The sequence below is a fragment of the Amphiprion ocellaris genome, chromosome 10 (assembly GCF_022539595.1).
Source record: "Amphiprion ocellaris isolate individual 3 ecotype Okinawa chromosome 10, ASM2253959v1, whole genome shotgun sequence".
NCBI classification, from domain to species: domain Eukaryota; kingdom Metazoa; phylum Chordata; class Actinopteri; family Pomacentridae; genus Amphiprion; species Amphiprion ocellaris.
Genome location: NC_072775.1, coordinates 3,276,111 through 3,303,467, shown reverse-complemented (window position 1 = coordinate 3,303,467; position 27,357 = coordinate 3,276,111). Strand labels below are relative to the sequence as shown.

The 27,357-nt window shown below is 37.4% G+C and overlaps 1 protein-coding gene across 10 annotated transcripts in view; it reads right to left on the bottom strand.

Annotated features, from left to right (window-relative positions):
* Positions 1–6,813: 6,813 nt before the first annotated feature.
* depdc5 (DEP domain containing 5, GATOR1 subcomplex subunit) overlaps positions 6,814–27,357 on the bottom strand; it is a 39,712-nt gene continuing 19,168 nt past the window's right edge. For 4 of the 10 annotated variants that reach the window (XM_055014264.1, XM_055014268.1, XM_055014266.1 and 1 more), the window contains exons 30-43: positions 25,685–25,907; positions 24,166–24,302; positions 23,272–23,371; positions 22,967–23,029; positions 18,873–18,985; positions 18,020–18,100; positions 17,238–17,370; positions 16,397–16,496; positions 16,042–16,281; positions 12,098–12,267; positions 10,597–10,768; positions 10,456–10,516; positions 9,419–9,501; positions 6,814–7,420 (exon numbers count right to left, since the gene is read on the bottom strand). In XM_055014264.1, the coding sequence (XP_054870239.1) occupies positions 7,122–7,420; positions 9,419–9,501; positions 10,456–10,516; positions 10,597–10,768; positions 12,098–12,267; positions 16,042–16,281; positions 16,397–16,496; positions 17,238–17,370; positions 18,020–18,100; positions 18,873–18,985; positions 22,967–23,029; positions 23,272–23,371; positions 24,166–24,302; positions 25,685–25,907 (1,975 nt within the window). In that variant the 3' untranslated portion in view covers positions 6,814–7,121. Of the gene's footprint in view, positions 7,421–9,418; positions 9,502–10,455; positions 10,517–10,596; positions 10,769–12,097; positions 12,268–16,041; positions 16,282–16,396; positions 16,497–17,237; positions 17,371–18,019; positions 18,101–18,872; positions 18,986–22,966; positions 23,030–23,271; positions 23,372–24,165; positions 24,303–25,684; positions 25,908–27,357 lie in introns of those variants that run through there. The other 6 variants (XM_055014270.1, XM_055014267.1, XM_055014265.1 and 3 more) reach the window with 6 other exon arrangements.

Here is a 27,357-nt window from a genome sequence, read left to right as displayed (position 1 = left end):
AAATAACAAGTCAAAGCAAAGAGACATACATTGTAGAATTGTAGTAATTGTGGGCTGACTGATTTACTGATTATCAGTATTTTATTTTTTACTGATTTACGGTAATAAATACATTTAAAAATGGTGCTACTTTGGCTCTGAACCTTTATCTACCTGTGGTCGCTCTGTCTTCTGGAGTGATTTGATTGGTTATACGTCACGAATAAAACTCCTTTAACTTAACATCTGTAAACAAAACAAAAACGTATCAACAAAGTTTTCTGTTAGAGTTTGTGTTCTTCTAAGTTTAACTCCAAGATTTTAAATACTTTCATTTACTGCAAATGAATATCTACTCCAAATGTCTCACTAATAATCATTATCAGCCTTAAAAACCCACAAAACACCCCTCTATACTCGACCACACTTAGTACAGTCCGGTTCCCCCTTCTATAAATCTGCTTGGAATCGTCCATTTCCTGTTTGTCAAAGTGGCCTTCTACCTGGACAGGTTTTGTTGGAGCTCATGCAGCAAACATTTTGGGTAACTGCACTTTAATATGGATGGATGACACTGAATTAGAGTCTGTTTTAATGAGACTGAGTTAAGATGTGTAGCTCTGTCATTAAATAGTAAATTATTTCTCAGAATTCACAGAGAAAAGTCTGAAATGTTTGCTAGGTTAGCGTCCCACATGTTCTTTGGCTCAGCTAAAGCTAACTCTCTCCAACTTCTGGATCTCTTGAGTTGCTTGTTGTTAAAATATCTTGCTAGAGGTGCTGAAGCTCAGAAAGTCTGAGATGTTTGTTCAAAATAATCTCATTCTCAAGTCTTATCTGAACTGTCCTCTTTTGTTTGAACTTTCCCTGAACTTAGGAGTTAATGACAGAGCAGCACATCCAGACTCAGTCTCATTTATGTAGAGATTAAACTTCAGTGTCATTCATTGATGTTAAAGTGCAGTTTTTCAAATGTTTGTTGCACATGCTCCCGACCAAAGCAGTCCAGGTGGAAGACGATGTGAAGAGAAAGCTCCAGAGGATGAATATCACACATTTACATTGGAAATTAATGTCCTTTAATTCGACATTGTCATGCAAAAGTTGGATTTCCCTTTAATGATGTTCAAATCTTTGTTGAGTGTTTTGTTGATGTTGGTTTCTAAATGTTTTCTGACACTCGGCCCCAAAGATTAAAACCTTCTACGGCTCACAAGCTGCAACAATTCACACATTATCAACTATCTTTCTGACTAAACTAAGATAAAAAGTGAAAAACTGCCTGATTCCTGCATCATGAATGTAAATCTTTTTGGTTTTTATGACAGTAAAGTGAATATATTTGGGTTTGACATTTTATAAACCAAAACAAGAAATGAATTAGTGGACAAAACAATCAACAGATTAATGGACAAAGAAAATGTGTTTTCCAACATATATGGCTGAATTACTCCAACATTACAAGATACATACAATTTGAATTCAATTTTATTTATATAACGCCAAATACAGGTCAAATTGTCTCAAGACGCTTTATTTTTATATATTTTTTTGTCATATTTAAAATATGACAAGTAAGAAAGTAAGAAATTTAAACCTCTTGACTAGTCCAATTTATTATTTGGTTTTTAAGAGACTAATCGACAACTAAAATAACTTTCTCCACTAAAACTAATAAACATGAGGTCAAATAGAAGGAACAGTTTTAAATACTGCAGTCCCACGATGACAAGAATAAAGTTTCTCAACAAAAACTAAATCTGCTGGTGGATTCCATTAAAGTCCTAATAAATGATAATAAAGTGTGATACTTAAGGTTTGTGGTGCTAAAAATGTCCAAGTAAAGATATGAAGTTGAACATCTGGATGGAGGTTGATAAAAATTGACCTTCCTTCATTTCTCTGGAGTCGACTCCATGGATTTTATGGATGGTGGTTAAAGACCTGCTCTTCTAGTCGTCTTCCTTCTAGTCGCTGTAAAAAGTCAGTCCATCCTGGCTGACTTCAACATCTCTTCATGACAACTTGTTCTGCCTCTGACCTCGTGGAAACTCCAGAAACTCGGGAAAACCTGTGGAGACTCGAAGAACTCGTGGAGACTCGAAGAACTCGTCGGGCGGGAGAAGGTGTGGTGGGCGGTGGGGGGAGGTGGGGGAGTAGAGGGGGGGAGGCCGCCACCCACCTCCCCGCCTACTCTCCGCCCTGACTCCACCCAGACTCCGCCCTGGCTCCACCCATGTGGTCACCTCGGAAACTACGATGTCAAAGGGACGACGAATTTATTTCTTTTTATCTGATCTGTAGCTCAGTGAGTTAAGGATTTGCCTATGGAGCTGCAGGTCGCTGGTTCAAGACCAGACCCTTCTTAAGTTTTATCAAAATTCTGACAAAGACAAACAAAGAAAGCAGTCAGCGGCGGGTCTTGAACCTGCGACCCTCCGCTTGGGAGTCTGTCTTCTTTTCCCCTGAGCTACTCGCTCAGATACTAATTCTTCTTTTTTTTGCGCATTTATCATCTATTTTTTGTCATTTTTGAGTTTTTTTTTAACTTGAGTCTCGACTCGACCGTTTTTCTCAGGAGGTTGGACTTCAGCCTTTGTGCTGGAGGGTGGAACCCTCAGTTCCAAGACTTTCCAAAGCCTCCACACCTCCCGAGTCCTCAGGACCTGAGCTTTCACACAGTCTGAGGGCTGAAATTTTCTAAGTCCCACAGTAGTTCTCTGTTAGATTGAACCTTCAGACAGTCCAAGGACTGATATCTTCTAAGTTCCTGAGTAGTTCTCTGTTAGTTTGAACCTTCAGACAGTCCAAGGATTGATATCTTCTAAGTTCTTGAGCAGTTCTCTGTTAGTTTGAACCTTCAGACAGTCCAAGGACTGATATCTTCTAAGTTCCTGAGTAGTTCTCTGTTAGTTTGAACCTTTAGACAGTCTGAGGACTGAAATTTTAAAAGTTTCTCAGTACTTCTCTGTTAGTTTGAACTTTCTGGTTAACAGAAGCCTTAAAACTTGTGACCATGAGTCTTGATTTCACATTTAGATCATCCATCTGAGTTCTTCTCAGACCTTCACCTGTGGGTTTTTTAGAAATACTGAACAAACTTTGATTCTCTTCACTGAAGAGTAAAGTTTGTGGAGATCAGAAGGTAACATTAGTTTGATAAATGCCTTCAACTACTAGTAGACTTTATCTGGAAAGCAGTTTTCTGAAATTAGTTCTTAGTAAATCTGTCCACAATCAAACCAAGAACATAGAAAGAGGAAATGTTTGAAGAAACAACTTGATGTTTTCATTTCAGACTAGAAAACACTTTACGATCTTTATCTGTTGTTGCTCTTTTTGATTGTTTTATTGTCTCTTCTGTTTAATTTGATCTTCTAAAGTTTAACTGGTGTCTTTTCAAATGTTTTGTCTTTAGTTTGATTCTTCTTAAACGTTTAGTTTTGCTCTTTTCTCACCTTTTATTCTTTTCTAATGTCTGATTTGATTTCGAAATGTTTTGTCTTTTAAATGTTTAATTGTTTTTTCAAATATTTTATCGTGTTTGAAATTTTTTTTCTTTCCCAATATTTAATTTTTCGTTAAATCTTTGTGAAATGTTTTTACCACTTTTAATGTTTAATTTTGTTTTTAAATGATTCATTGTATTTTCTGTTTAATTCCTATTTGAAGTTTTATTGTCTTTAAGATTAAATTTTCTAATTAAACATTAAATTTTTTAATTAAATGTTTTGTCTTTTTAAAGGTTTAATAATCTAATTAAATGTTTTGTATTTTTTTTAGATGTTTAATATTATTCTTGTTTAAAAAGTATTTTTTTTAAATGTGTAATTATCTGAAATATTTTCTCTGTAATTTTTAATAATGTTATTTTAAAAAATTTTGTTTAATTTCATACTTACATGTTTTGTATCGTGTTTAATTATCTAATTCAATATTTTGTCTGCTTAATAAAATGAAACATATTTAATGTTTCATTTTATTTTAACAAGAAGAATATTAAACATTTTAAAAAATGCAAAACATTTAATTAGATTATTAAACCTTTAAAAAGACAAAACATTTAATTAAAAAACTTTAATGTTTAATTAGAAAATTACATCTTAAATTTCTTAAATCTTTTTAATAAAACTTTTTAAAGTTTTATTGCATTACATTTTTTTCCTTTGATTTAATTGCTTTTTGTTATGTAGTTTATTTCTTTAATCTTTTTTTCTGTCAAGATTTTAACCCCAACCTTCAAAATGAAATAAACCCTTAAATCACAATGAAAATACTTCTGTTGTCACAATCATGAGTTAGTCAATTATTCAGTTTATCAATTCAACTTTATTTGTTTAGCACCTTTTACACAGATGACAAAACTAAACAAGCAAAGAGAAAAAACTATGATTAAAACTCAAAAACATTTAAAAAAAAAAAGATTTAACATCATAATAAAATATGTTGTGTCCAGGGGATGGAGGGAGTTTATTGAAGTCTTCTTGGGCTCACATGGGAAATCATTTAAAATATGAACTTGATATTCAGTCTAAGGAAACTGCAGAGCGACAGAAGAACCAACAATATCTCCTGTTTTCTTCTTTAATGAGTCGACTCTTCTTGTGCTTTCAGACCAAAGAACTACAGATTCTTCACAACCTGCTCAAACTCTTGGTACAGGACCTCACCACACGGGTCAAGAAGGTTTCTGTCTCATTTCTACTCTGAAGTTCACCTTCTCCTGCTCCAACTGCTGACAAATGTTTCTGCTGCTCTAAAGTCTGGTCTCCAGAACTTCCTAAAAACTCTCAAAGTCTCTTCTGCTGCAGGTTGCTTTGTAGAACTGTTCCAGAAAACCTCACTAAACCACATGGAGGAGCCTCAAGATTGTCGTCCAAATGAAACCATACAAAAACCAAACTAGCACAACCCAAATGCTAAAGTCTCCTGCAGCCTACCAGAGAACCTCTGAGAACAGAGGATCAGGACAGGAACTCTTACCTTCTGGACAACCAACGCTGGTTCTCAAACAAGAATACAGAATGTGTCTGACCAAAAACCTCTGAAGACTCACTACAGCCAAGATAAAGACACAACTCAGCTGCACCAAATCCACTAATCACTGCACACAGTAGCACCATGTGGTAACTGTGGCTAAAGAACCACATTTATCAAGACAACTATCCAGTACAAAGCCCTAAAACACACCAAGAAACACATTAAAGATGATTTTACTGCTGGAAGCTGCAAACCAACGCCTAAAGAACACACTAAAGCAATGGAACCAAACCCAGTTCACTGGTGAATAGAAACAGAGGAAATGTTTGTCTGCAGCTAAATAAAGCAGGAAGAGACTGAGCTGCTCAGGTGTTCCTGATAACACCAAGCAGCCACCTGGACAGCCAATAGGAACACAGCTTCCTGGAAGTCCAGAGGGCTGGCTTAGTGAAGGAAATTTAGTTTAAAGTTGAAGCAGAAAGTTAATAAAGAAAGTTGAAAACCACCTTCTGATACCTGAAATCTCTGAGTTTTCACACAAAGAACACCTGAACATGTCAAACTGGTTCCATAGTAGAACCATCATTGTAAAAATGTCATAGTATGGTGTGTTGCTCAAAAAACATTAGGACCCAGCTGTCTAGGGTCGCCGAGGAACAACACAAAAACAGGACAAACGCTGGTTTCCAGGGGGTTAGGAGGATATTTATTTGAAAGAGTAAGTTTACAACAACACAACATGAGAGCAGAAAAATCACAAAGTCTGTCTTTAGTTCAGCTGAAAATATTAGTTTTTGTCTTTTTTATTGACCAAACTATTCAGGACGTAGATGAAGAATAATTAAAGCTCTCATGTAGAAGTCCAACTTATTTTGGATCCTTGTGGAGAGTTTAATCTTAGAGTTTGTAAAGCTGTTGAGTTTTTAGTCACATGGATTGTTTTGACATTTAATAACCGAGTCCTGAAATAAAATTGTGGATTTCTGTCATTTAGTCTGGACTAAACAAATAACAGCAGCATAAATCTCAAACATCATTATGACGAGTCTGGATTGAGGTTTCTCACTTGATAATGATCAAAACATGAAATTTAGGTTGGTTTAAAGGAATATTCCACCTTAAATCTTTGAATGTTGACCTAAAAGGTTGGTTTCAGTGACTGACATTAAGCTGAACAACATGAGTAGGGATGCTAATGGTTAACGGTTTAACTATTATTTGCCGTTAATAATTAAACCTGCATGTCAGAAAATGTACCGTAGATTAGCTGGTTGTTCTTACTGTTTAATACTGCAGCAACCAGAGGAGTTGGTCACTTGTACAATTTGCAAATCTGTGTTGGCAAGCAGAGAGTTTTATGAGGGTTTAGCTACTGCAGCAACGGGCACCATGACAAAGACTTCTGTGACACTTCATGACTTTCAACCAGAGCTTTTGTACTGAGGACGTTGGATTTTCAGCATTTATGTGACTAAACTGTTTAGGAAGAATTGCATTCTCAGTTTGTTGTTATGGTTTGGTTTCTCTTCACCTTACCGAATGTATACTATGTATAGTAAGCCATCTGAACTGACTGGAAGTGCAGGTTTTTACCGAGATGTTTGGAGAAGAAATTGGGAACTGATATAAGAAATAAAAGGTTGCATGACAAAAGGTCAAGAAGTGTTAGAAAAATGGGAAACATGGTGATGAGCACAAACTGTTGGGTGAAAATAGGGAATAAATAAATGATCAAATACACGCCCAGAGCAAAAAAAAGTCAGTAAAACTAATGAGTGGAACTAAAGAACAAAAAATCTAAATAGTGAACTAAATTCAGTTTGAATGAGTTGAAGTTAAAGAAAACATCACAGCTTTGTAGCTTTTATTGATACTTTTTTATTTATTTAAGTAACTTCTGGATGTGTCCAGTTTCCGTTACAACCTTCAGTCAGTTCTGAGGTTTCATACAGATCAGCAGCATGTAATTTGAACACTTATCTCACCAGATGTTATTAGAACTGCTCCTTACAGAGTCCAGTGTGACAAGTCTAGTGCTTCAGAAGAGCATAAATACTGTTCAACATGCTGCAGGATGAAAATAAGTTAAAAATCCTCTTCAGAATCTTTACAGTCCTCGTTTCTTCTTCTTCTAAGTCTTCCTGCAGTCCTCTATTCTCCTGTTAGGGGGCGCTGGCATTCATCTTCTCCTGGCAGCTGTCCCAGAAGTTCAGCAGTCTGTTGTCCTTGTTGCTGCAGAAGTCAGTGAAGTCTCTCAGCAGGCGGTCGGCCAGCCTCTCGTCTCCCAGCACTCCGGTCCTCCAGGCTTTGGTCAGCATGGTGTTGTAGGCCCAGTAGTAGCCGACCCGCTCCTCGCCTCCAAACGGACCCTGGCTGTTGGAGGTGGTGGAGTTTCTACGGCGACGCTGCTGACCACTCGAGTATTTCCTCTTAGAGTACGGCAGCTGCAAGAACACGGTACCTGATGGAAACAGAAACAGAGAGACTCATTATACAGTCATGGAAAAAATGATTAGACCGCCCTTGTTTTCTTCAACTTCTTGTTCATTTCAATGTCTGGTACAACTAAATGTACATTTGTTTGGACAAATACAATGATAATAACAAAAATAGCTCATAAGAGTTTAATTTCAGAGCTGATATCACACATTTTCCATGATTTTCTTGATATTAACCAAAATCACTTCAGTTCTTCCATCAATATCTATGGCATTGTTCTGCCACAAACAGCTTTTAGGATTCCATGTTTTCTTTTCTGTCTGTTTTAGTCCCATGATCCACACGGGAGTTAGTACTGATTCATAACCATTGTTTCTGATGACTGCATCCATGCATCTTGGATGCTCTCCACCAGCTTCTGACATTGTTCTGCTGTCACAGCAGCCCATTCCTGTTGCACTCATTCTAACTAATCTGCTTTGTTTTTGGGCTTGTGTTTCTCCATTTAGTGTTTGATGATTTTCCACAGGTTTTCAGTTGGATTTAGATCTGGTGATTGAGCAGCCAAGGCATGGTTCCAATGTTCTGTTTCTCCATCCAGGCTTTAACTGACCTTGTCTTGTTGGAAAATCCAATCATTGGAGGCAGGAAAGAGTTTTCCAGCTGATGGAAGAAGACTGTTTTCAAGAGTAGCTCCAAACATGACCTGGTTCATTCTCCCTGTTCCATCCAGACTGAAACTACCCCAGATGGTCACTGATCCACCTCCATGTTTGTACTGTAGGGGCAGACAGTCTGGTTTGTAGCTTCTCCAGGCTTCCTCCTAACCAGTAAGCTGACTGGAGTGGACATCAACTGAAAACTGGACTCATCCCTGAAGAGAACCTTAGTCCAATCATCAACAGTCCAATCCTTGTGATCCCAGCAAAGAGTAACTGTCTTTCCTCTGCCTTTCCTTGATGAAGGGCTTCTTCCTGCCCTGTGGGACTTCAGACCAGCTTCAACAAGTCACTTTCCAACTGTCCTTGCTGAACAAGTCCCATTTCTCCACAGTGTTCACTAAATTTTAAGGTCCCTGGAGGTCTGAGGACGATTCCTGACACAGGAATGGATGAGCGACGGTCATCTGGTGGTAGAAAGACGTTTCCTGACCAGCTAGCAGTTTGGTAGAACCATGTTGGGCTTGTTTTTTCTTGGTGGAATGAACAGCTGTCTTGGAGATCTTCAGTTTTTTCACTACCTGTCTCTCACTCATGATGGCTGCCTTTGTGGCTTCACATATTTCTTTAGTTTTAGGCATTATGTGAGAGCTGACAACTTGTGAGTTGTGCTACGGCTTGAATGTCAGCAGGAAACCACTCTAGGTCTTTGTATGTGCTGCTGATGACATGAAATGTCCTCTTACAGACCCTGGGAATAGAATGAAGCTGAAGCATGTCAAATAGGACATAAAGTATGATGGAATCAGCTACATTTTATTTCGTGTTCATTGTATTCTTCAGGTAATATACCTTTAGTGGTACCAGGCGTTAAAATGAACAAGAAATTGAAGAAAACAAGGGTGGTCTAATAATTTTTTCCATGACTTTATAAAGTAGGTAACACCAAAGATGGTGGTTGTTTGACACGTTCCGCCTTTTTCCACCAAAAAGCCAATCATCTGCTTTGGAACAGCAGAACTAGGAAACATCAATCCAGACCTGTTGTTGCACTGACCTGAGTGAGGTGTGTCAAACCGTTAATGTGTTGGAAAATACTTTTTAAACCTTATTTTAGGTCAAAATGACCACAGCTTTTAGCAGCATTTAGAAGATTCAACAGGTGATTCTAAACATGTAGTTTTTAGTCTCACTGACCATTGAAATTTAATTTAAATCACTTCATTTAGCCCAGAGGTGTAACCAAAATGACTGCCGAATGGTGAAACTTGTAAGGTCTTTGACAAAACACAGTGAAGTTCATCAACTTCCAGAAAACCAGAACAGCAGCACTCAGTGTTTGATGCTGTGGTGTGACCAACCTGTTACGTGGATGTACTGAGGCTTGTTCTCAGAAGGGAAATTAAACGTAGAGGCAGAAAACTTGTCATGCACAAAGCCGAATCTGGTAGAAAGAGCAACAGAGAGACAAAATATTTGGTCAGAATTCTGTATTTCATTTCAAACTTTACATTTCAGGACAACTATGGAGTGTGACTGATCAGTTTGAGGACAGAGATAGATGTATTTGAAGTACTACATCTCATTTTATAGACATGTAAATATTAGACTGAATCTACACTTTTCATTGCACAGCAAAAACTCAAAGTCTTACCAAGTCTATTTGTCTTATTTTTAGTCAAAATGTCTCGATTTAAGATAAATTCACTTAACAAGAGACATTTCAGCAGATGGAGGGACTTGTTTTAAGACAATGCATCTTAAATATCTTGTTAAGTCAAACAATCTTGAAATGATCTTGTTTTGAGTTGAATTTTACAAGAAAACTCAAAATAACTTTAACCCTCGTGTTGTCCTGTGGGTCAAAACTGACCCGTTTTAAAGTTTGAAAATGTGGGAAAGAATATATTTTCACAGTGAAAACGTCCACATTTTCAGGAAATTTTTTTAACATTTTTGGTGGAAAAAAAGAATGTTCAAAAAAAATGTTTCTTTAAGAACATTCACAAAAAATCTGGATTTTGGTTGATTTTTTTCCGAATGTTCTTAAAGAAAATATCAGAACTTTTACTGATATGAATGTAATCACTTTAGATATTTTTTGGATTTTTTGGGAAGATTTTTATTCATCTTTGGAAAATATTTACAATTCATATATTTTTAAATTTTTATTTCTTCCCAAATTTGGGGATTTTTTTTTTTTTTTTTAAATAAAACTTTTAAGGGTAACTTTTAAGGAATTTTTGGAAATTTCTACGTGAAGATTTTGAAAGTTTTTATAAATTTGGGGATTTTTTTGCTGAATTTTTGGATTTTTTTCAGACAAGGAAACAATATTTTTTGGTGCCTGTAAATGAGGACAACAGGAGGGTTAAAGCTCAGGAGACAAAGCAACTACCTGTACAGTATGGCCTCCTGAAAGAGCTGCATCCTGTCCCAGTACGTCTCTGGTTCAAAACCTGTTTGAAGACATGGAAATAGACAGATGTTGAGGCTGAAACACACAATAAGGCAGCGGTGAGTCAGAAGGCATCTGTACCTTCAAACAGGTTGTCGCTGCTGTTTTTGAGCAGACAGTGGATGTTGAGAGGGATGAACAGCTGAGCTCTGAGCGGATCTCCGTAGAGGTAAGACGTCAGAGCGAAAGGAACCTCCAGCACAGGAACCAACAGGAAACCACAGGAGGCTGCTTTCCTGTGCCAGCCTTGAACCTGACGGGGAAAATACGTTAAAACTGGCAGTTCGAAGAGAAACCTGAACTCCATGTAGATCTGTTCCTCCCATCCTACTGTTAGTAACTTCCTACCTACCAACCAACCAAAAACCAACCAACCAACCAACCAAACATCCTGTTTACAAAATGTCAAAATGTACTCTTGCTAATATCTCTGCTACAAGGGTAACAATGTGCATACTTGGTAGTACTGTGTATCAGAACATGCAGATATGATCTACTGCGGTCGTATGCAACAGATTCTTCCAGGTGGACTCCAACTGACTGGAAAAGCATCTACTATTCCTCCATGTCAGTCCATACAGTTAAGGATCAAGCACTAAGTGGTGCTTTTTGCTGATTGGTGGAGCATTGCATGATGAAGTTAGAGGGCATTTTTAAACGTACAATTGTCCAAACTGAAGAGACTGAAGTTTCCAAACTTTAGAGAATACAGCTTGAAAGACTGGAGTAAAACTGATGCAAATGTTAAAGGTTCCTTGTGGAGTGTTTGACTCATGCAGCTCTTTTTATGTTGTGGTAGTGAAGTCCTACATACCTCTACATCTTTTTTTTTTGATTAAAGCTAACAGAATAAAATAATTTTTCAGTTTATATTCTTGACTCTAGTCATTAGGTTTTATCTGAAACTCACACTTGCAAAGCCAGTGTCTTCCCCCCTGTTGGCACGCTACTGCCACCTGTAGGTCAGTGGAATATTGTGACACCATTGGTACAACTGTGTCATGTGCTGATAAGAATCCATGTTTCGTTTCCTCATTATTTCCTGTTACTGTCTGCCACACAGCCAATATACTGTACTTCCAATGTAGTTCTTCTTTTGTAAAGTGTCTGTCTTTCATGAGTCGTTTGTTGCAATGACACTGTTCGCCATTTTTGAAAAGATTTAATTGATCAGTCTGCTGATCATTTACAGCTGTAATAAGAAAGAGGAAGAGAAAAAATTTTTAATGTTGTTTGCACTGATTATTAAACCTCTAGCATTCTGTATAAAAGTACAAAACAAACGGTTAATTATCAATGATCCTGAATGTAAAGTATCTCTCTATGCAGATGGTATGATGTTCTTTTTAGCAAACGGATCTAACGTGTTTTCTCTTTTCTCTTCATGTGAAAATCTCACATGAATTTTGTCCGTCTTGTTCGAGAGATTTTACTACTTTTTCTTCCTTTTGTCTTTTGTGAGAACTTTGTGCAGAAAGAAACTGTTGGAACTCAGCGAGATGGTGGTTGGCAGTAGGAGTTGTAAGTCGTGTTTAGATGTATTTCTAGTTAACCAACAGACGTTGAGGTGGACGTCGGTTACCATCTCAAAGAGCACTGCAGCAGTAACAGCCATCCAGTGCAGTTTGATCTCGAAGGCGGCGTTGAGGGAGAAGTTTCCGTGATAATAACAGCTGCACCATTCGGTTCTGTCGCTGCGGTTGTTGACGTCCACGTCCAGAGTGACGGTCTTCTGTTCTGGAACCGTGGCGGCTGCAGGACAGGTGGACAGAAGGAGGTGGACAGAAAGGATGATGGGAGGCAGGAAGCAAATGCAAGAGAGGCGGAGGAAATGACGGGCTGCCAGTCGGAGGAGTGAAGGCTCAGAGTTTAGAACACTGACTCAGAGATGTTGAGATGTTTGTTGAACCGTTAAAGCTCTTCACATCTGAGCTACAGTCCTCGTTAGTACAGTGGACAGTATCTCTGCCTGTCACTGGAAGACCGGGGTTCGATTTTCCAACGAGGAGCGTTGAGTTTTTACAAGTGCAATATTTATGGTTGTATAGAAAGTTCATATCTCTGGTCCATATTTGCTCTTTTGTATATATTTGGTCTGTATATATTATTTAATCTGTGTTTAATATTGCTTTATATAATTTATCTTTGAATGCTGCTAATACAGAGAGAGACAAAATGACTTTCATTGTTTTTTGTAACAGTGACAATAAAAACCTATTCTATTTTATTCTTAGACTTTACTAATAAAGTAAAAAAAAAACACTTACCTACAAAGAAATTTAAAAACTTTCATAATAATGCATTTTATACATGAGTACCATATATCCATATATTATAGATTTTACAGCTTACATTGCTTGCTTAATTTATATTTATTTGCTTTTGTGTTGTGTTTTATAAGTACTTTACATTTACAATTCAATTTTTCTTTTTGTATTTTAAAAGCTCTTTCAGCTCCAAAATTATTATCTTAGTCAAAACTTTAAAAAACTATGGGATCGCAGTTATAAAGCTGAATATTATGTGCTTATGGTAAAGAATATACAGCGTATCAGGCACCTATTGTTACCAGAATTTGAAGTCATAGAAATGAATAATTATGTTTCCTTTAACCCTCCTGTTGTCCTCATTTACAGGCACCAAAAATATTGTTTCCGTGTCTGAAAAGAATACAAAAATTCAGCAAAAAAATTCCCCAAATTTCTGAAAATTTGCAAAACCTTCAGGAAGAAAATTCCAATAATTCCTTAAAAGTTTCCCTAAAAAGTTTTATTTTTTAAAAAATCCCCCAAATTTGGCAAGAAAATTCTTGTAAATATTTTCAAAAAATGAATAAAACTCTTCCAAAAAAATCCTAAAAATATCTAAAGTGATTCCATATATATCAGTAAAACTTCTAATATTTTCTTTAAGAACATTCACATAAAAATCAACCAAAATCCACTGGATTTTGGTTGATTTTTATGTGAATGTTCTTAAGAAGCATTTTTAACATTTTTTTTCCACCAAAAAATGTTCAAAGATTTCCCAGAAATGTTGAAAATGTGGACATCAGAAGTTTCACTGTGAAAATATAGATTTTTTTCCCCACATTTTCAGACTTTAAAACGGGTCAATTTTGACCTGCAGGACGACACGAGGGTTAAATAAATACCTGCATTATAACAAGGAGAGCTTTGCTGTTCTAACCAATTCTATCAGTACAATCAGCGTCTTACTTTAGCAGAGCATGAATAATATTTCCAGAAAAGCAGTTGAGAGGCCAGACAGCAAACATTTGAGAGCATTAATGAGTCGTTACTTTAAAGATGGAAGCGTTTTGCTGATGCTCTGAGGTCAGAGGTGATGAACGGCTGCATGAAGCGAGAACCAAGCTGAAGCAGAAACACCGTCACAACCCGCTGAGCTGTCAAAGTGTTTTACGCTGAAACATGAGGAGGAGAGCGGCAGGTTTACACACCACAGCACCACCGACCCACAGCCACGACCACCACAGCATGCACTGAAACACCACACCAACACTATCACTACCACTACTGATCAGATACACACTAACCACACAGCATGCACTGACTGGAGGTGGAAGAATCTGATCCCATCCATCAGCGATGTGTCTGAACAGGCTGATGAATTAAACTACAAACACTCTGCATGCACTGAACAACACACCACCAGCTGTTTGATGCACATCTACAGACCACTGTGAGGATTCTGAGTCCTGAATCTGAGGGTCACACAGGAGATGATGGGCAAAGATGAAGTCATGAAAGGATGGAAAGTGACGAATTTATTGGAACTGAAGCTGGGATGGAGAGCAGTTTGTTATATCTGAGGTGTTTGTGTTCACGTGAGGCTCCTTATTTTCAGTTTATACACAACTTTGTGTTAAAATCTGGGGATTTGTTGGTGTTTTTGGGAATATTTGAGTGGCTTTTTTTCATTTGTGTGTAAAAACACAATTTGGAGTGAAAGCAGCGTGATTTTCTTTCTTTTGGTTTTATACCTTCCATTAATCTCCAGTGAATGAAGGGAGGAGATTTATCAGAGCTCCAAACCAACAAGATCAAACTCAGCTAACAAAGATCAACAAAAACAATCGTCTCTAATCATAGATGAACTTCTAAGGTGATTAAAAATCTCAGCCAAACACTTTCATGTCTTTGTGGTTCCTCCTGACTTTGTCTAAAAACTATTTAAAATCAAATATAAGTGGAATCTAAAAGCACCTGGTTAACTGAAGCTTTATGTTTTATGGTTCTGGCATTTATTAATTTGTTTTAAATCCTCTTCATGTTTATTGGCTAATTTTGTCATAGAAACTAATTTAATCTAATTAAAGCATTTAATGAAGTGCTAAAGCTGACCTGAGCTGGTTCATCTCAGGGTAAAGAAGAACATTTGTGCAAACTTTAGCATCAGTAATTTTGCAGTTTGTCTACTTAACAATTACACTGGTCAGTTTGTATTAAATTTATTGCATTTAATTCTACTTCAGTGTGTTTTTCTTTATAACATCTACTTTCTACTATTTACTGTCTATCTGTTTACTATATTAGTGCAGCTCAGCTGGCTATTTATTGCTGATCTACATTTCCAGACAAAACCAGCGTCTAAATCGTCCCTAATTGAAAACTGGATGCAGTGTGTTGTTCGCTCCTTTATAAAATTCGGGTAATTTGGTTGAGAATTGGTCCAAACTGAAAACAATGAGCCACAGATGGATGTGGAGGAACGTTGTATGGAAGCTGGAGGGTTCACTTGAGGATGCTCAGCACATTCCTGAGTCGTGGAATGAGCAGATCCTGGTCTACAGACCAGAAAACCAACAGAGGCAGCAGCAGGACCGACTGGGATTTCTGGTTGAATGTAGGGTTTCTATTAAATCTGATCAAGACCCGTTAAACAAGTGTGTAATGGAAAATAACTGATGAATTAGAACTTCTAACACATATGGTATTGATTGTGCTCATTTCTACTTATGCCAGTGTAAAAATACTGTCTCTGTAAGTCATGCAGATCTCACATGTATACTTCTCTGTCTTCAAATGTCACAGACAGTATTAGTAAGAAAGATGTTTCCTGCTGTTTAGCCAAAAAGTCACTGCTTTAGAGAAGTCAGTCAGGCCATGAGCCCTGGTTCAGGATCGAGGCAGCTCTCACTTTCTACTCCTTGTACTCTCTCACACTGCTTTGCTTTGCACTCTGTGTGGCCTGTAGCTTCAGAGCTCTGAATAAAAGAACGAAAGACAACTTGGGTTCTTCTGAGTTATTAAACAAAAAGATTTTGCCTCCACAAGTGCACCCTCTCTGCCCTGTGTGACACTGAAACCCAGACTCAGATGATCCGTGACGTGGCCAGAGGTGTGATGTGCATCAGGCTGGATGAGGACGTGGCTGGCTGGCTGGCTGGCTGGCTGGCTGGCTGGCTGGCTGGCTGGCTGGCTGGCTGGATGGCTGGCTGGATGGCTGGCTGGCTGGCTGGCTGGCTGGGAGGATGGCTGGCTGGGAGGATGGGGCTGGGTGTACCTAGCAGAGCGGCCGCCTGGCTGCGTCCTCCAAAGCTGCGGCTGAAGGAGCTGTGCCTACTTGCGTAGGAGGCCGGCCGGCTGGGCAGCCAGGGCAGCAGGAAGGCCGGGAGGTCGCAGGGTCGCCGCTCCTCCAGCACGAAGGCCACCTCGAACCACTTCCTCTGGAACAGAGCGAAGTCCTCCAGAGCTGCAGCTGACCAGCCTCCGGCCGCCGTGGAGGGGAGCTGAGAGGTCAGACCTGCAGAGGAGACGTGTTCTATTCATCTGACATTAAATATACACTCAGTGTGTGAACATCAGGATAAACAGAGATAAAACATCTGCAGCCTCTGGGCCATCTGAAGCTCATTCACCGTCCTTCTCTCCTACTATCCTGTAGAAGTAGAAGCCGTAGACGAAGGTTCTCATGGCGTCTCCTGAAGCGTGGGCCACCACACCTTCATCCAGCATTTTCTACACAAACCAAAAACACGCAGTCTTAACACTACCAAAAAGTCAGACACTAATTTTCAAAAACTGTATTTCTGCCTGTGAATTGCAGCAGAGCAGAGGTGTAAAGTAGCAACACAAAGTAGATCACACAAATTCACTCTTCTTCAAATCAAAACCACAAAAATTCACTGACCTGCTTCATTTTCAAACAGAACAAATCATGTACAAAGCAATAAACAACTAACTTCCTGTAGATATTCAGAACTTGTTTTTTAACAGAGATGGGGGTTATTACTGGAGGGGGGAGTTAAAATTCAAACCGGGTAGATTTCCTACAACATTAAAGTCCTTTTGTATCTCAATATGTGCAGTGAGGTTGTGGAATGGATTGGAGGTGGAGATCAAGCAAAATCCAAGCACTAGGCAGTTTAAAAAGCAGGAAAAGTAGTTTTCACGAGGTACAGGGAGGAGGAGGGGCTTGACACGGTATATCAGTGATTATTTAATATGTGTTTATTCATATGATCTATTTTATATTTTATTTGTAAATATGTACATAAATAACTGTGGGAGAGGGGCACTGACTGACTGATGGAGGAGGAAACAAGCTCATGCTTCGTCCTTTTCCTTTTCGGATGTGTTGTTTGTTTGTTTTGTATTTTGTTTTGTTGTTGTTTTGAATATTTTGATTTGTTTTGGTAGCTTTTTTCCCCTCACATGAGCTAAATAAAAACATTCAAAGTGGGGTCACATGACTCCTACCTGCATGATGTCCACAGCCATCCCCTGAGTGGCCACGCCCTCCACGTTATTAACCAGCCAATGAACAACCTCTGCACTGATGAAGCAGTTGAGTGGAAGACCTTTCTGCTCTGGGAGCAGCTGGACACCCGTCCTGTGATAGCGGAACACACTGCTATTAAAAAACTGTTTGGAAACACAAAATAACACAATTTATAATCCATAAGGCAGAAGCTTGGAAGATGAACCTAAACACTCTGATCTGTGGGACGACTGGCACTAAGGTTTAGAACTACACTTCTTTTAAATTGGGGGTTGAAAACTGCTTTTCCTGTTGGTGGTGTATTGATTCTTAGGCAAGTTTTGCAGTTATGAGTTGCATTTTATTTTGATGAACTTTATTCAAGATGGAGAAAACAACATTCTCAGCAAGTCTAAGTCACATCGAATTGAAAAATTACACATTTCATATTTGTTTGTTGAGATTTTACAGAGTTAGGAGTTGGAGAAGTGTTAGTATATTAGCATCACTAGCAAATTTGCAAAAAAAAGTTCTGTATTAAATACACAAAACCTTTACAGAAGATGTTTCAATGAATATAAAATGTGTTCAAACTGCTTAATCAGGCTGCATGTCGCCGCAATATTTTCTTTGTGTAGATTAACTGGCATTGAATCAATAAATGTAAGCATTTCTGAGATGATGTGTACACTTTTCCTGCCTCGCACTATAATTCAGCATGGCACATTTTATTCCCAGTATTTCAGGACTAAACACACTCATACAAATACATAAATCTTACGTGGGATGTTTGATGGCCTCCAGGATCTCTAGGAGTGTCGAGGAAGAGGACAGAGAGAGGACTCCTGCTGCAGACTGACTGCTGTGAACAGATCAGTGTCAAACCATAGCTGATCATTTATTCATCAGCTCTTCTATCACGTTATAGCACTGTAAAACCTGCAAGAACTCGAGACACACTTCATCACACCAGGTCAATAGAAGCCTCTGTGTTTACTGCTCATGCTAATTAAGTAACATTCAACCCTTTAGAGCACAACGTAGCGCCGGCGCTGTGATTGAATATTCAATTTTGATTGGTGGTAGATTTGAAACCCGATCAGACAGATCCATCATTCTTCTTGCTTTTAAAATCTGGGGAGTTCCACTAACATTTCACACATTCACCAGGTCTCAGAGCACTTTTTCAATGCAGTGATGGGTTTGCAAAGATACACAGTAAAGCGCACATGACAAAAATCTTCATAAACTTCAAATTTACTAATTTGAGGGATACAGCTATGCAATTTCTGTATTTTGAAATATATGTGAAAAAACGATTTTTTTAAAGGTTTATTGCACTTTTAAGCAATTTATTGTAGTAGTTAAGGCATAAGTCAATACATATTATTAAAACTTGGGATATAAGGGTTATATTAATGTAAAGAAAACAAAAATACTCCAAAAATTGCACTACAGCATGTAAAAATATAATAATATATGTCCTGGCGGGTGCACAATGGTAGGTCTTAAATGGTCAAAGACAAACTCAGAATATTCCACAGACTGTTTACCTGCACTATGGCACATTTACAGCATTAACCTTAGAATAAATGTCTAAGCATTTTCATGTGCTTGCTGTACATAAAGCTCACCTGGTTTCTGCTGGGTTTGCTGTATTCTCTGCTGCAGGCTGAGCTGCTGCTCCGGTTGTAACTCCAGGTTGAGCTCCTTTATTATCAGCAGCTTCACTGGTTTCAGTCGGCAGCTACACAGTTAGAAATACGTCAGTAAATGTGCTGCTTCAGCCGTTGTGTTTAAAGGAATCGCCATATTTAAAAAAAAAAGACTATTTTGCCACTTAAATCCAGTGGTATCCAGCTGTGCAGATGGTTTCAGCTGTCACACGTGGAAGTTTTTGCTGCAAAACCAACACAGTGGAGGTGAAAAAAAGAAATAAATCATCTCCATCCTGAAGTTGAGTAGCTGCTACTCCAAACTATGAAAAAATCAAACAAAACTGTTCCCAGTATCCCCCCTATGGTTTAGCTCTATTAAAGAAAATTGTTGCTGAAAGCCACATTGCTTCTGTGAGGTTGTAAAGCAATTTTTAGTCCTATAGAAAAACAAATTCCTCATCGGCAGCAGCGTTGGACAGATTAAAGTTACAGCGAAGAAAAAAATGCTGTTCTGCATTAAAGCTGGAACCCAGGTGCTGCAATATCATGTTTCTGTGACAATCGATCAATCAGTGCCATGCCATTCAGCGTAGGCGATCATTTCCATCATATCATTCCCAGCTGAGCTACAGGACAGAATCTAACCAGAGTTAAATTAAAGCATCCATGTGGCTTCAGATACTGGAGTAATAAAGTACAATACTTCCCACTGTAATGAGGTAAAGGTAGGTGTAAAGTTGATAAACATGGAAATACAGGGTGTCCATAAAGTCTCTTTACAATTTTAAGAATTTATTACAAAAGCCGTTGATAAGATATCTTAACCAGATTTGTTTTATTGTATTCAGTGTTTATTAAAGTTTGGAATCAAATTGAAATTGTGTGTTTCAGGTATCCTGGTGGTGAAAGAGGAACTGTTAACCCTCGTGTCGTCCTGCGAGTCAAATTCACCCGTTTTAAAGTTTGAAAATGTGGCAAAAAAAACATATTTTCACAGTGAAACTTCTGATGTCCACATTTTCAATATTTTTGGGAAATCTTTGAACATTTTTTGGTGGAAAAAAAGAAATGTGAAAAATGTTTCTTCAGAAAATTCACCAAAAAATCTATCAAAATCCAGCGAATTTCGCTGGATTTTGGTTAATTTTTATGTGAATGTTCTTAAACAAAATATTAGAAGTTTCACTGATATATATGGAATCACTTTAGATATTTACAGGATTTTTTTGGAAGATTTTTACTCATTTTTTGAAAATATTTACAAGAATTTTCTTTGGGGGATTTTTTAAAAATAAAACTTTGAACCCTCCTGTTGTCTTTATTTATGGGCACCAAAAAATATTGTTTTCCTGTCTTAAAAAAATCCACAAATTCAGCGAAAAAATTCCTCAAAATTCTGAAAATTTGCAAAACCTTCAGGAAGAAAATTCCAATAATTCCATAAAAGTTTCCCTTAAAAATTTTATAAATAAAAATCCCCCAAATTTGGCAAGAAAATTCAAAAAATGAGTAAAAATCTTCTTCTAGATATTTTTAGGATTTTTTGGAAGATTTTTACTCATTTTTTGAAAATATTTACAAGAATTTTCTTGCCAAATTTGGGGGATTTTTTAAATAAAACTTTTAAGATAAACTTTTAAGGAATTATTGGAATTTTCTTCCTGTAGGTTTTGCAAATTCTCAGAAATTTGGGGATTTTTTTTGCTGATTTTTTGGATTTTTTTCAGACAAGGAAACAATATTTTTTGGTGCCTATAAATGAGGACAACAGGAGGGTTAAATGAAACCCTTAAAAATAGCTACTCCTTAGACCGGTGGATTGGAAGGGATGGACCAATTCCTTGGCCTCCACATTCACCAGATATCACTCCCTTAGACTTCTTTCTATGGGCTTATGTTAAAGATATCGTGTATGGAACAAAGAAACGGGACATTACTGACTTGAAGCAAACGATTTCTGATGCCATTGCCACCATTGATGAGGCTATGCTACAGTAAATATGGCAAGAAATCGAGTACTGTTTTGATGTGGTTCTTGCAACTAATGGTGCCCATATAGAGGTGTATTAAATGAGGTAGAAAAAACTTTGACAATCACTGATTACAATAAAACAAATGCGGTTAAGATATCTTATCAACTGCTGTTGTAATAAATTCTTAAAACTGTAAAGAGACTTTATGGATGCCCTGTACTTTGGTAAAGTCCCAGCCAGCTGCCATCTGCATGTTTAGATACCACTGGTGGGATGTGAGGAATCCCATCTTTTGTCATGTGGTGAACAAACCCAGTCCTGATACCATGCAACAAAACACAAGTGGTCCTCAGCTGTTTATCTGAGTGAGTCCAGTTGTCATAAAGTACATGTTAGTTCCACCGGGATCACACTTTAGATGAGGGATTATAATATTTAATACATAAACAAACTGTTTACATCCTCAATACAAACCAGTAGGGATGTTATGCTAAAAATTAGTTACTAATGCGGCACTTTTTCAGTAGATAGATAGATAGATAGATGATAGATAGATGATAGATGATAGATAGATAGATAGATAGATGATAGATGATAGATAGATAGATAGATAGATAGATAGATAGATAGACAGACAGACAGACAGACAGACAGACAGACAGATAGATAGATAGATAGATAGATAGATTGATAGATAGGTTAGATAGATTAGATAGATAGATTAGATAGACCAAGATGACCAAATCGACAATTCAATGAGATGTCTGTTCAATTTGTGCTTTTTGTCAAGACTGTTCAAATTTAAGTTAGATAAGACTTCTGATTTTATCAGTAGATGCATTTTTATGTAAACCACATGGGCATTTTCCCATTTACACTCTACTGCAGTTTTACTTCATAGGGTCCCTTTTCATTATGACTTATGTCTATAATATCACTTTTCCTGCTGGTGCTGCCTCATTTTCTTGAGCCAACAATCTCAGTAATTCCTACCATATTTATCCAGTTAGCTCCGGTTATCTAGAGCTGCAACAATGTCAGAAATCTGTACACAGACACAGAAAATAAACCTCTTTAGCCTTTAATCTTAGCTAAACAAAGCTGCTAATGCTGTCAGCCCAGTTATCTAAGTAGCTGGGTTGGCTTGAGCCCTTGGATTATTTAGATCACTAACGCTGGCTTCAACCACCATAGAAAAGGTCTGTTCCATCATACCATCTGATAATGTTTTCATATTGATCAATCTGGTCCACAGCAACATCATGAATCTCGATTTAATCTAATGCAATTCAATGCTATTTTTTGCCAAAAAATATGAATACATTTGCCAAAAGTACAATGTTGTGCTTTCTGTGGTAGTTGTGTTATATTTGTATGTGCATGTAACACTGTCGTTACACCACAGAAGGTTGCTTTTAATTATGCATTAAGCAATTTAAAATGACTCTGCTAGTGTTTTTATTTAACTTCTGAAAAACTGCGAAAAAAAACACATTAACTTTTTCAATGATCATATCAAAAGTGCCTTTTATTGAGGATGTTAAATTAATGATTTTAGAAGTCAAGACACTGTTTTAGAACTTAAACCACTGACTCTAGCTAAAAAGAGAATGCAATGTTTTGTTTTGTTCTATTTTACCAGCTAAAAGAAAGTTGATGAAGACATTTTTTATGTTTCGTCATTCAGTGGAAAGAACTAAAATTGAACTAAAACCATTTGCACAGGTATGGCTCTTGACTTTACTGTTTGAACATTTTGTTGGTGCAGTACATTAGTAAGTCCTGAGGTAAAATGTGGCCCATAACCACTGACCTGAAAAACCTGAATAACCTGAAAAGCTTCATGTCTTTTGCACAGATAAAAGAGGCTAAATGTGATCCCGGTGTGAGAGTTTTTCTACCTACCAGCAGGCACAAAGTACACACTCAGTAAAAGTGACAAAAAACCAGGTGACTCCTACAGTGTTACTGCTGCACAGCATGCTCATGCAGCCATGGAGGGTGAATTAAAGGGGCTACAGCACTACTACAACACAGACACACACCAAAACACCAAAACACACAGCTGCAGCGATGCCTGGACACCCTGTTACTGACCTGAGAGTGATAGATGTAGGAGGAGCGAGGGCTACGTATAAAATCCAAAATAAAGGCAGCGTCCTATCAGCATACAGGAAGAACACAACCCAGGATCAAACACCCAAAGCCCAGCAACAGGAACAGAAAACAGACGAGGCATGGAGGAAATGCAGATGAAGGGAGAGAAACTAGAGCCAAAGCTCCGCACCGAAGCACCAGCAGAGGAGAAATACGCGATCAAAGTATCTGCTGCTGATAAAATAAATTGAGATGTGTCTGCAAAAGCCAAGTAGCTGAAGCAGAAGAACAGAAAAAACACTCACCTTGCGAGGACTGTCTACATATGTGGAAGCTGAGGCGACACTTGAAGGGTCACTGACAGCTGCTGAAGGCTTCACCTGCTGCTGCTGCTCCTCTAGAGTCCTGAAGGGAGGCAGAAAGAACAGATTTCTATCTATAACATACATTTTTATTAAAAGTAAAGAAACTAATGATTTTATGTTCATTATGATCATGTCTTTCCAAATTCCATCATTATTTATTATAGAAACAATCACTTATACACAATAAAAAATGACTGGATATCACTAAAACGTCAACTATGTTACAAAAAGTCCCGCAATTATATATTGACCCGTCCAGAATGACTTGAAAATTAGTCCAGAATGACATGAAATTTGTCCTAAATGACTCTAAAATTATCCCAAAGATACAAAAATTATTCAAAATGACGAGAAAAGATCCAAGCTGACATAAAATTTGTTCCAAATGACAAGAAAATTGTACAAAATGACTCAAAAATTGTCCAGAATAACTTGAAAATGATCCATAATTATGGAAAATTTGTCCTAAAAGACTTGAAAATTATCTGAAAGACACAAAACTATCCAAACTGACATAAAACCTGTTGAAAATGACAAGAAAATTATCCAAAATGACTCAAAATTTGTCTGGGTCTAATTAGCTAAACAATAATTAAATGAGTTTATTCAGAAACAGTTTTGATCATGTTCTTTTCATTAAGTTCAGATAATCATGACAGATATTTTTTGGGCAATACATCAAATTTTATATGGAAAATAACAAATTGTATCTGTGTCCCAGCAATCACTTCCAACTAAGTTCCCCATTACAAAAACACCTCTCCAGGAAGTGTGTTAATTCCACATCACATGACCTGGTGGCTCCAATGAGAAGAACGTCAGAGGAACACTCACTTCTGGTTCTGCTCCATCTCCAGCAGGGCCGATAAGGCCGATGTGCCTTTCTTTCCTTGCGGTGGCGGTAAAGGTTCGGTGGGATACGGAGGAAGAGGACTGGTGACCTGCAGGCCTTTCATTGGTGTTCCTTTCTGCTACACGAGATACACAGATAACCAAGCGTCCATTCCATCTCAAATCATCACATTTTTACAGCATAAAATATGGACATATATGAAGACATTTGTCAAATTTTAGCTTGATATATTAAATACTCTTTAGGATAGAAGTTTTTCAAAATTGACCCACTTTCAGTAAGTTTTCTGTGCATTGAAATTTGAAACTATGTTACATAAAAGCCTGTTAATTCTCATTTTGACAATGACTTGACAAGTAACTCAAATAGCTTCTGATCATGGGTGATGTTGAAATTTGGAAAAAAAATTAAGTCATCATAAACATTCCAATCTTAGGACTCACATTACCAAACAAATTAATAATATAGAGGTCAGCTAGTGATACTTTCTGGTACTTGAATGTTACATTAATATGATACAAAGCATACAGAATACTTTTTATTAGGAAATACTTAGCCACAAAAATGAAAAGAAAGTCCTTTTCCTTTTCCTTTCCTCATCGAGCAGGTACCTGCTCGATGAGGAAAGGAAAAGGACTTTCTTTCATTTTTCTTTTTTTTGGAGACTTAATTTGTAGATCCATCAATTGAAATTACATATTTTTTTATTAAATAGTGTATTTTAAAAAGTGTTGAGATTCTTAAGCAAAAGCAGAAATGTTGTAATGTAAAAAAATGCTCCTTTACTCTTCAGAAAACAATGAATATCAGCACACTGCAAAAACTCCAAATCTTACCAGGTCTATTTGTCTTATTTTTAGTCTAAATGTCTCATCCCACTTGATTTAAGATAAATTCACTTAAAAAGAGACATTTCAGCAGATGGAGGGACTTGTTTTAAGACAATGCATCTTAAATATCTTGTTAAGTCAAACAATCTTGAAATGATCTTGTTTTGAGTTGAATTTTACAAGAAAACTCAAAATAAGTTTAATACATCTCAAATTAGGAGGTTACATGAAAGCAAAAATCGATTTTTGAGTGAACAACTGCTATTTTTTAGCATGTCTGGCTTATTTTAAGACACCTAAGCTTGACAATCCTGGTAAAATATAGCTTCAAATATGTTTTTCCAGCTAATTTTAAGATCTCAGTATTCTAAATATCATATCTTACTTCAAGAAATCTTACCAAGACATTTTTCACTTGTTCTATTGGCAGATTTTTTCAGTGATTTCAAGGTAAAAGTTCCTTGCAATAAGTTAGTTTTTCTTGTTTTTAGAGGGCCATTTTTTCCAGTGCACAGACACAAGACAGCGATATCTGACATTTCTTACAGTAATTGAAGAGAGGCTGAGAGCCAAAGTAAAAAATAAAAAACACACACACAGAGGCATATATTTCAGCGTGATTTAACTCTTGGAGGTGTTCCTGGTGCAGAAACGTTACGGAGGTCCTCACCCTGATGATCCTGTCAGATCGGTGGCGTCTCCGAATGCGGTTGAGGCCCTCCAGGAACCGAATGAAGCCGTCCAGTAAGACCCAGTCCCCGTTGCCCCCCATCCCAGTGCCGGCTCCCTCCCCGTAAACGTCCCAGTGGCCCTCCCCGTCCGCCACCCGCCGAGCCCCTCCGGCCGGCAGCAGCAGGAAGCGAGTCCTCCAGAACTTCAGCGAGTCGATCAAGCTGAGGAGTCATAGAGAAGGTAGAACATGGTAACTGATTTACAGCGCCTATAAAAACTATTCAGAAGATTTACCCTTTAACATTAAATCATGGTCAGTTAAACTTGGTATCTTTAAAGGAAGTGCAGATGTGTTCACCCCTTAACCCTCGTGTCGTCCTGCGAGTCAAAACTGACCTGGTTTAAAGTTTGAAAATGTGGGAAAAAAAAAAATAGATTTTCGCAGTGAAACTTCTGATGTCCACATTTTCAACATTTTTGAGAAATCTTTGCACATTTTCTGGTGGAAAAAAAGAAATGTTAAAAATGTTTCTTAAGAACATTCACATGAAAATCAAACAAAATCCAGTGAATTTCGACAGATTTTGGTAGATTTTTATGTGAATGTTCTTAAAGAAAATATTAGAAGTTTTACTGATGTATTTGTAATCACTTTAGATATTTTTAGGATTTTTTGGAAGATCTTTACTCATTTTTTTGAAAATATTTACAAGAATTTTCTTGCCACATTTGGGGGATTTTTTTTAAAATAAAAATTTTACAGAATTATTGGACTTTTCTTCCTGAAGATTTTGCAAATTTTCTGACATTTGGGGAATTTATTTGCTGAATTTTTGGATTTTTTTCAGACAAGGAAACCATATTTTTTGGTGCCCGTAAATGAGGACAACGGGAGGGTTAAAGTTGAACAAACGAATGACTGTCAGAGCACAGATGATTCAAGGTTCATTGTAAAATTTGCAGATGATTCGGTTATTGTCAGCCTGGCCCTGTGATGGACAATTTCATTTCATTAAATGGTGGAATACTTCATCCTTATGTTGAAGAAATTTCACTCTTAGTCCTTGGAAGTTTGCTGTAGTGGGGTGTTTATTGGTATTCTTACCAACACAGCATGAGTCTGTGAAGGGAAGCCGACCCAGAACATCTGGAGAATCCACATTTTATAGGTGGATGTAAATTCAAGGGTGAATAGTAGTTATTTTGCATATGGTTGCCAATCCAAATAACCATCTGAATTTAATAACAACCACCTTCTAATTAGCTAAACAATAATAAAATGAGCTGATTCAGAAATAGTTTTTATTAAGTTGAGATAATCATGACAGATATTTCTTTTTTAGCAATATATCAAATTTTATATGGAAAATAACAAATTGTATCTGTGTCCCAGAAATCACTTTCCACTAAGTTCCCCATTACAAAAACACCTCTCAAGGAAGTGTGTTAATTCCAGATCACATGACCTACTCACATTGTTTCGTTTTTGGTCATTTTCAGTCAGTTTTGTGGGCATTTTAGGTCTTTTTGTGGTCATTTTGTGACCCTTTGTGGCTGTTTTTAGTCTGTTTGTCATAGTTTTAGGTGTTTTGTGGTCATTTTGTGTGTCTCTGTGGTCATTTTGCAACTTGTTGTCGTTATTTTATGTGTCTCTCGTCAGTTTGTGTCTTT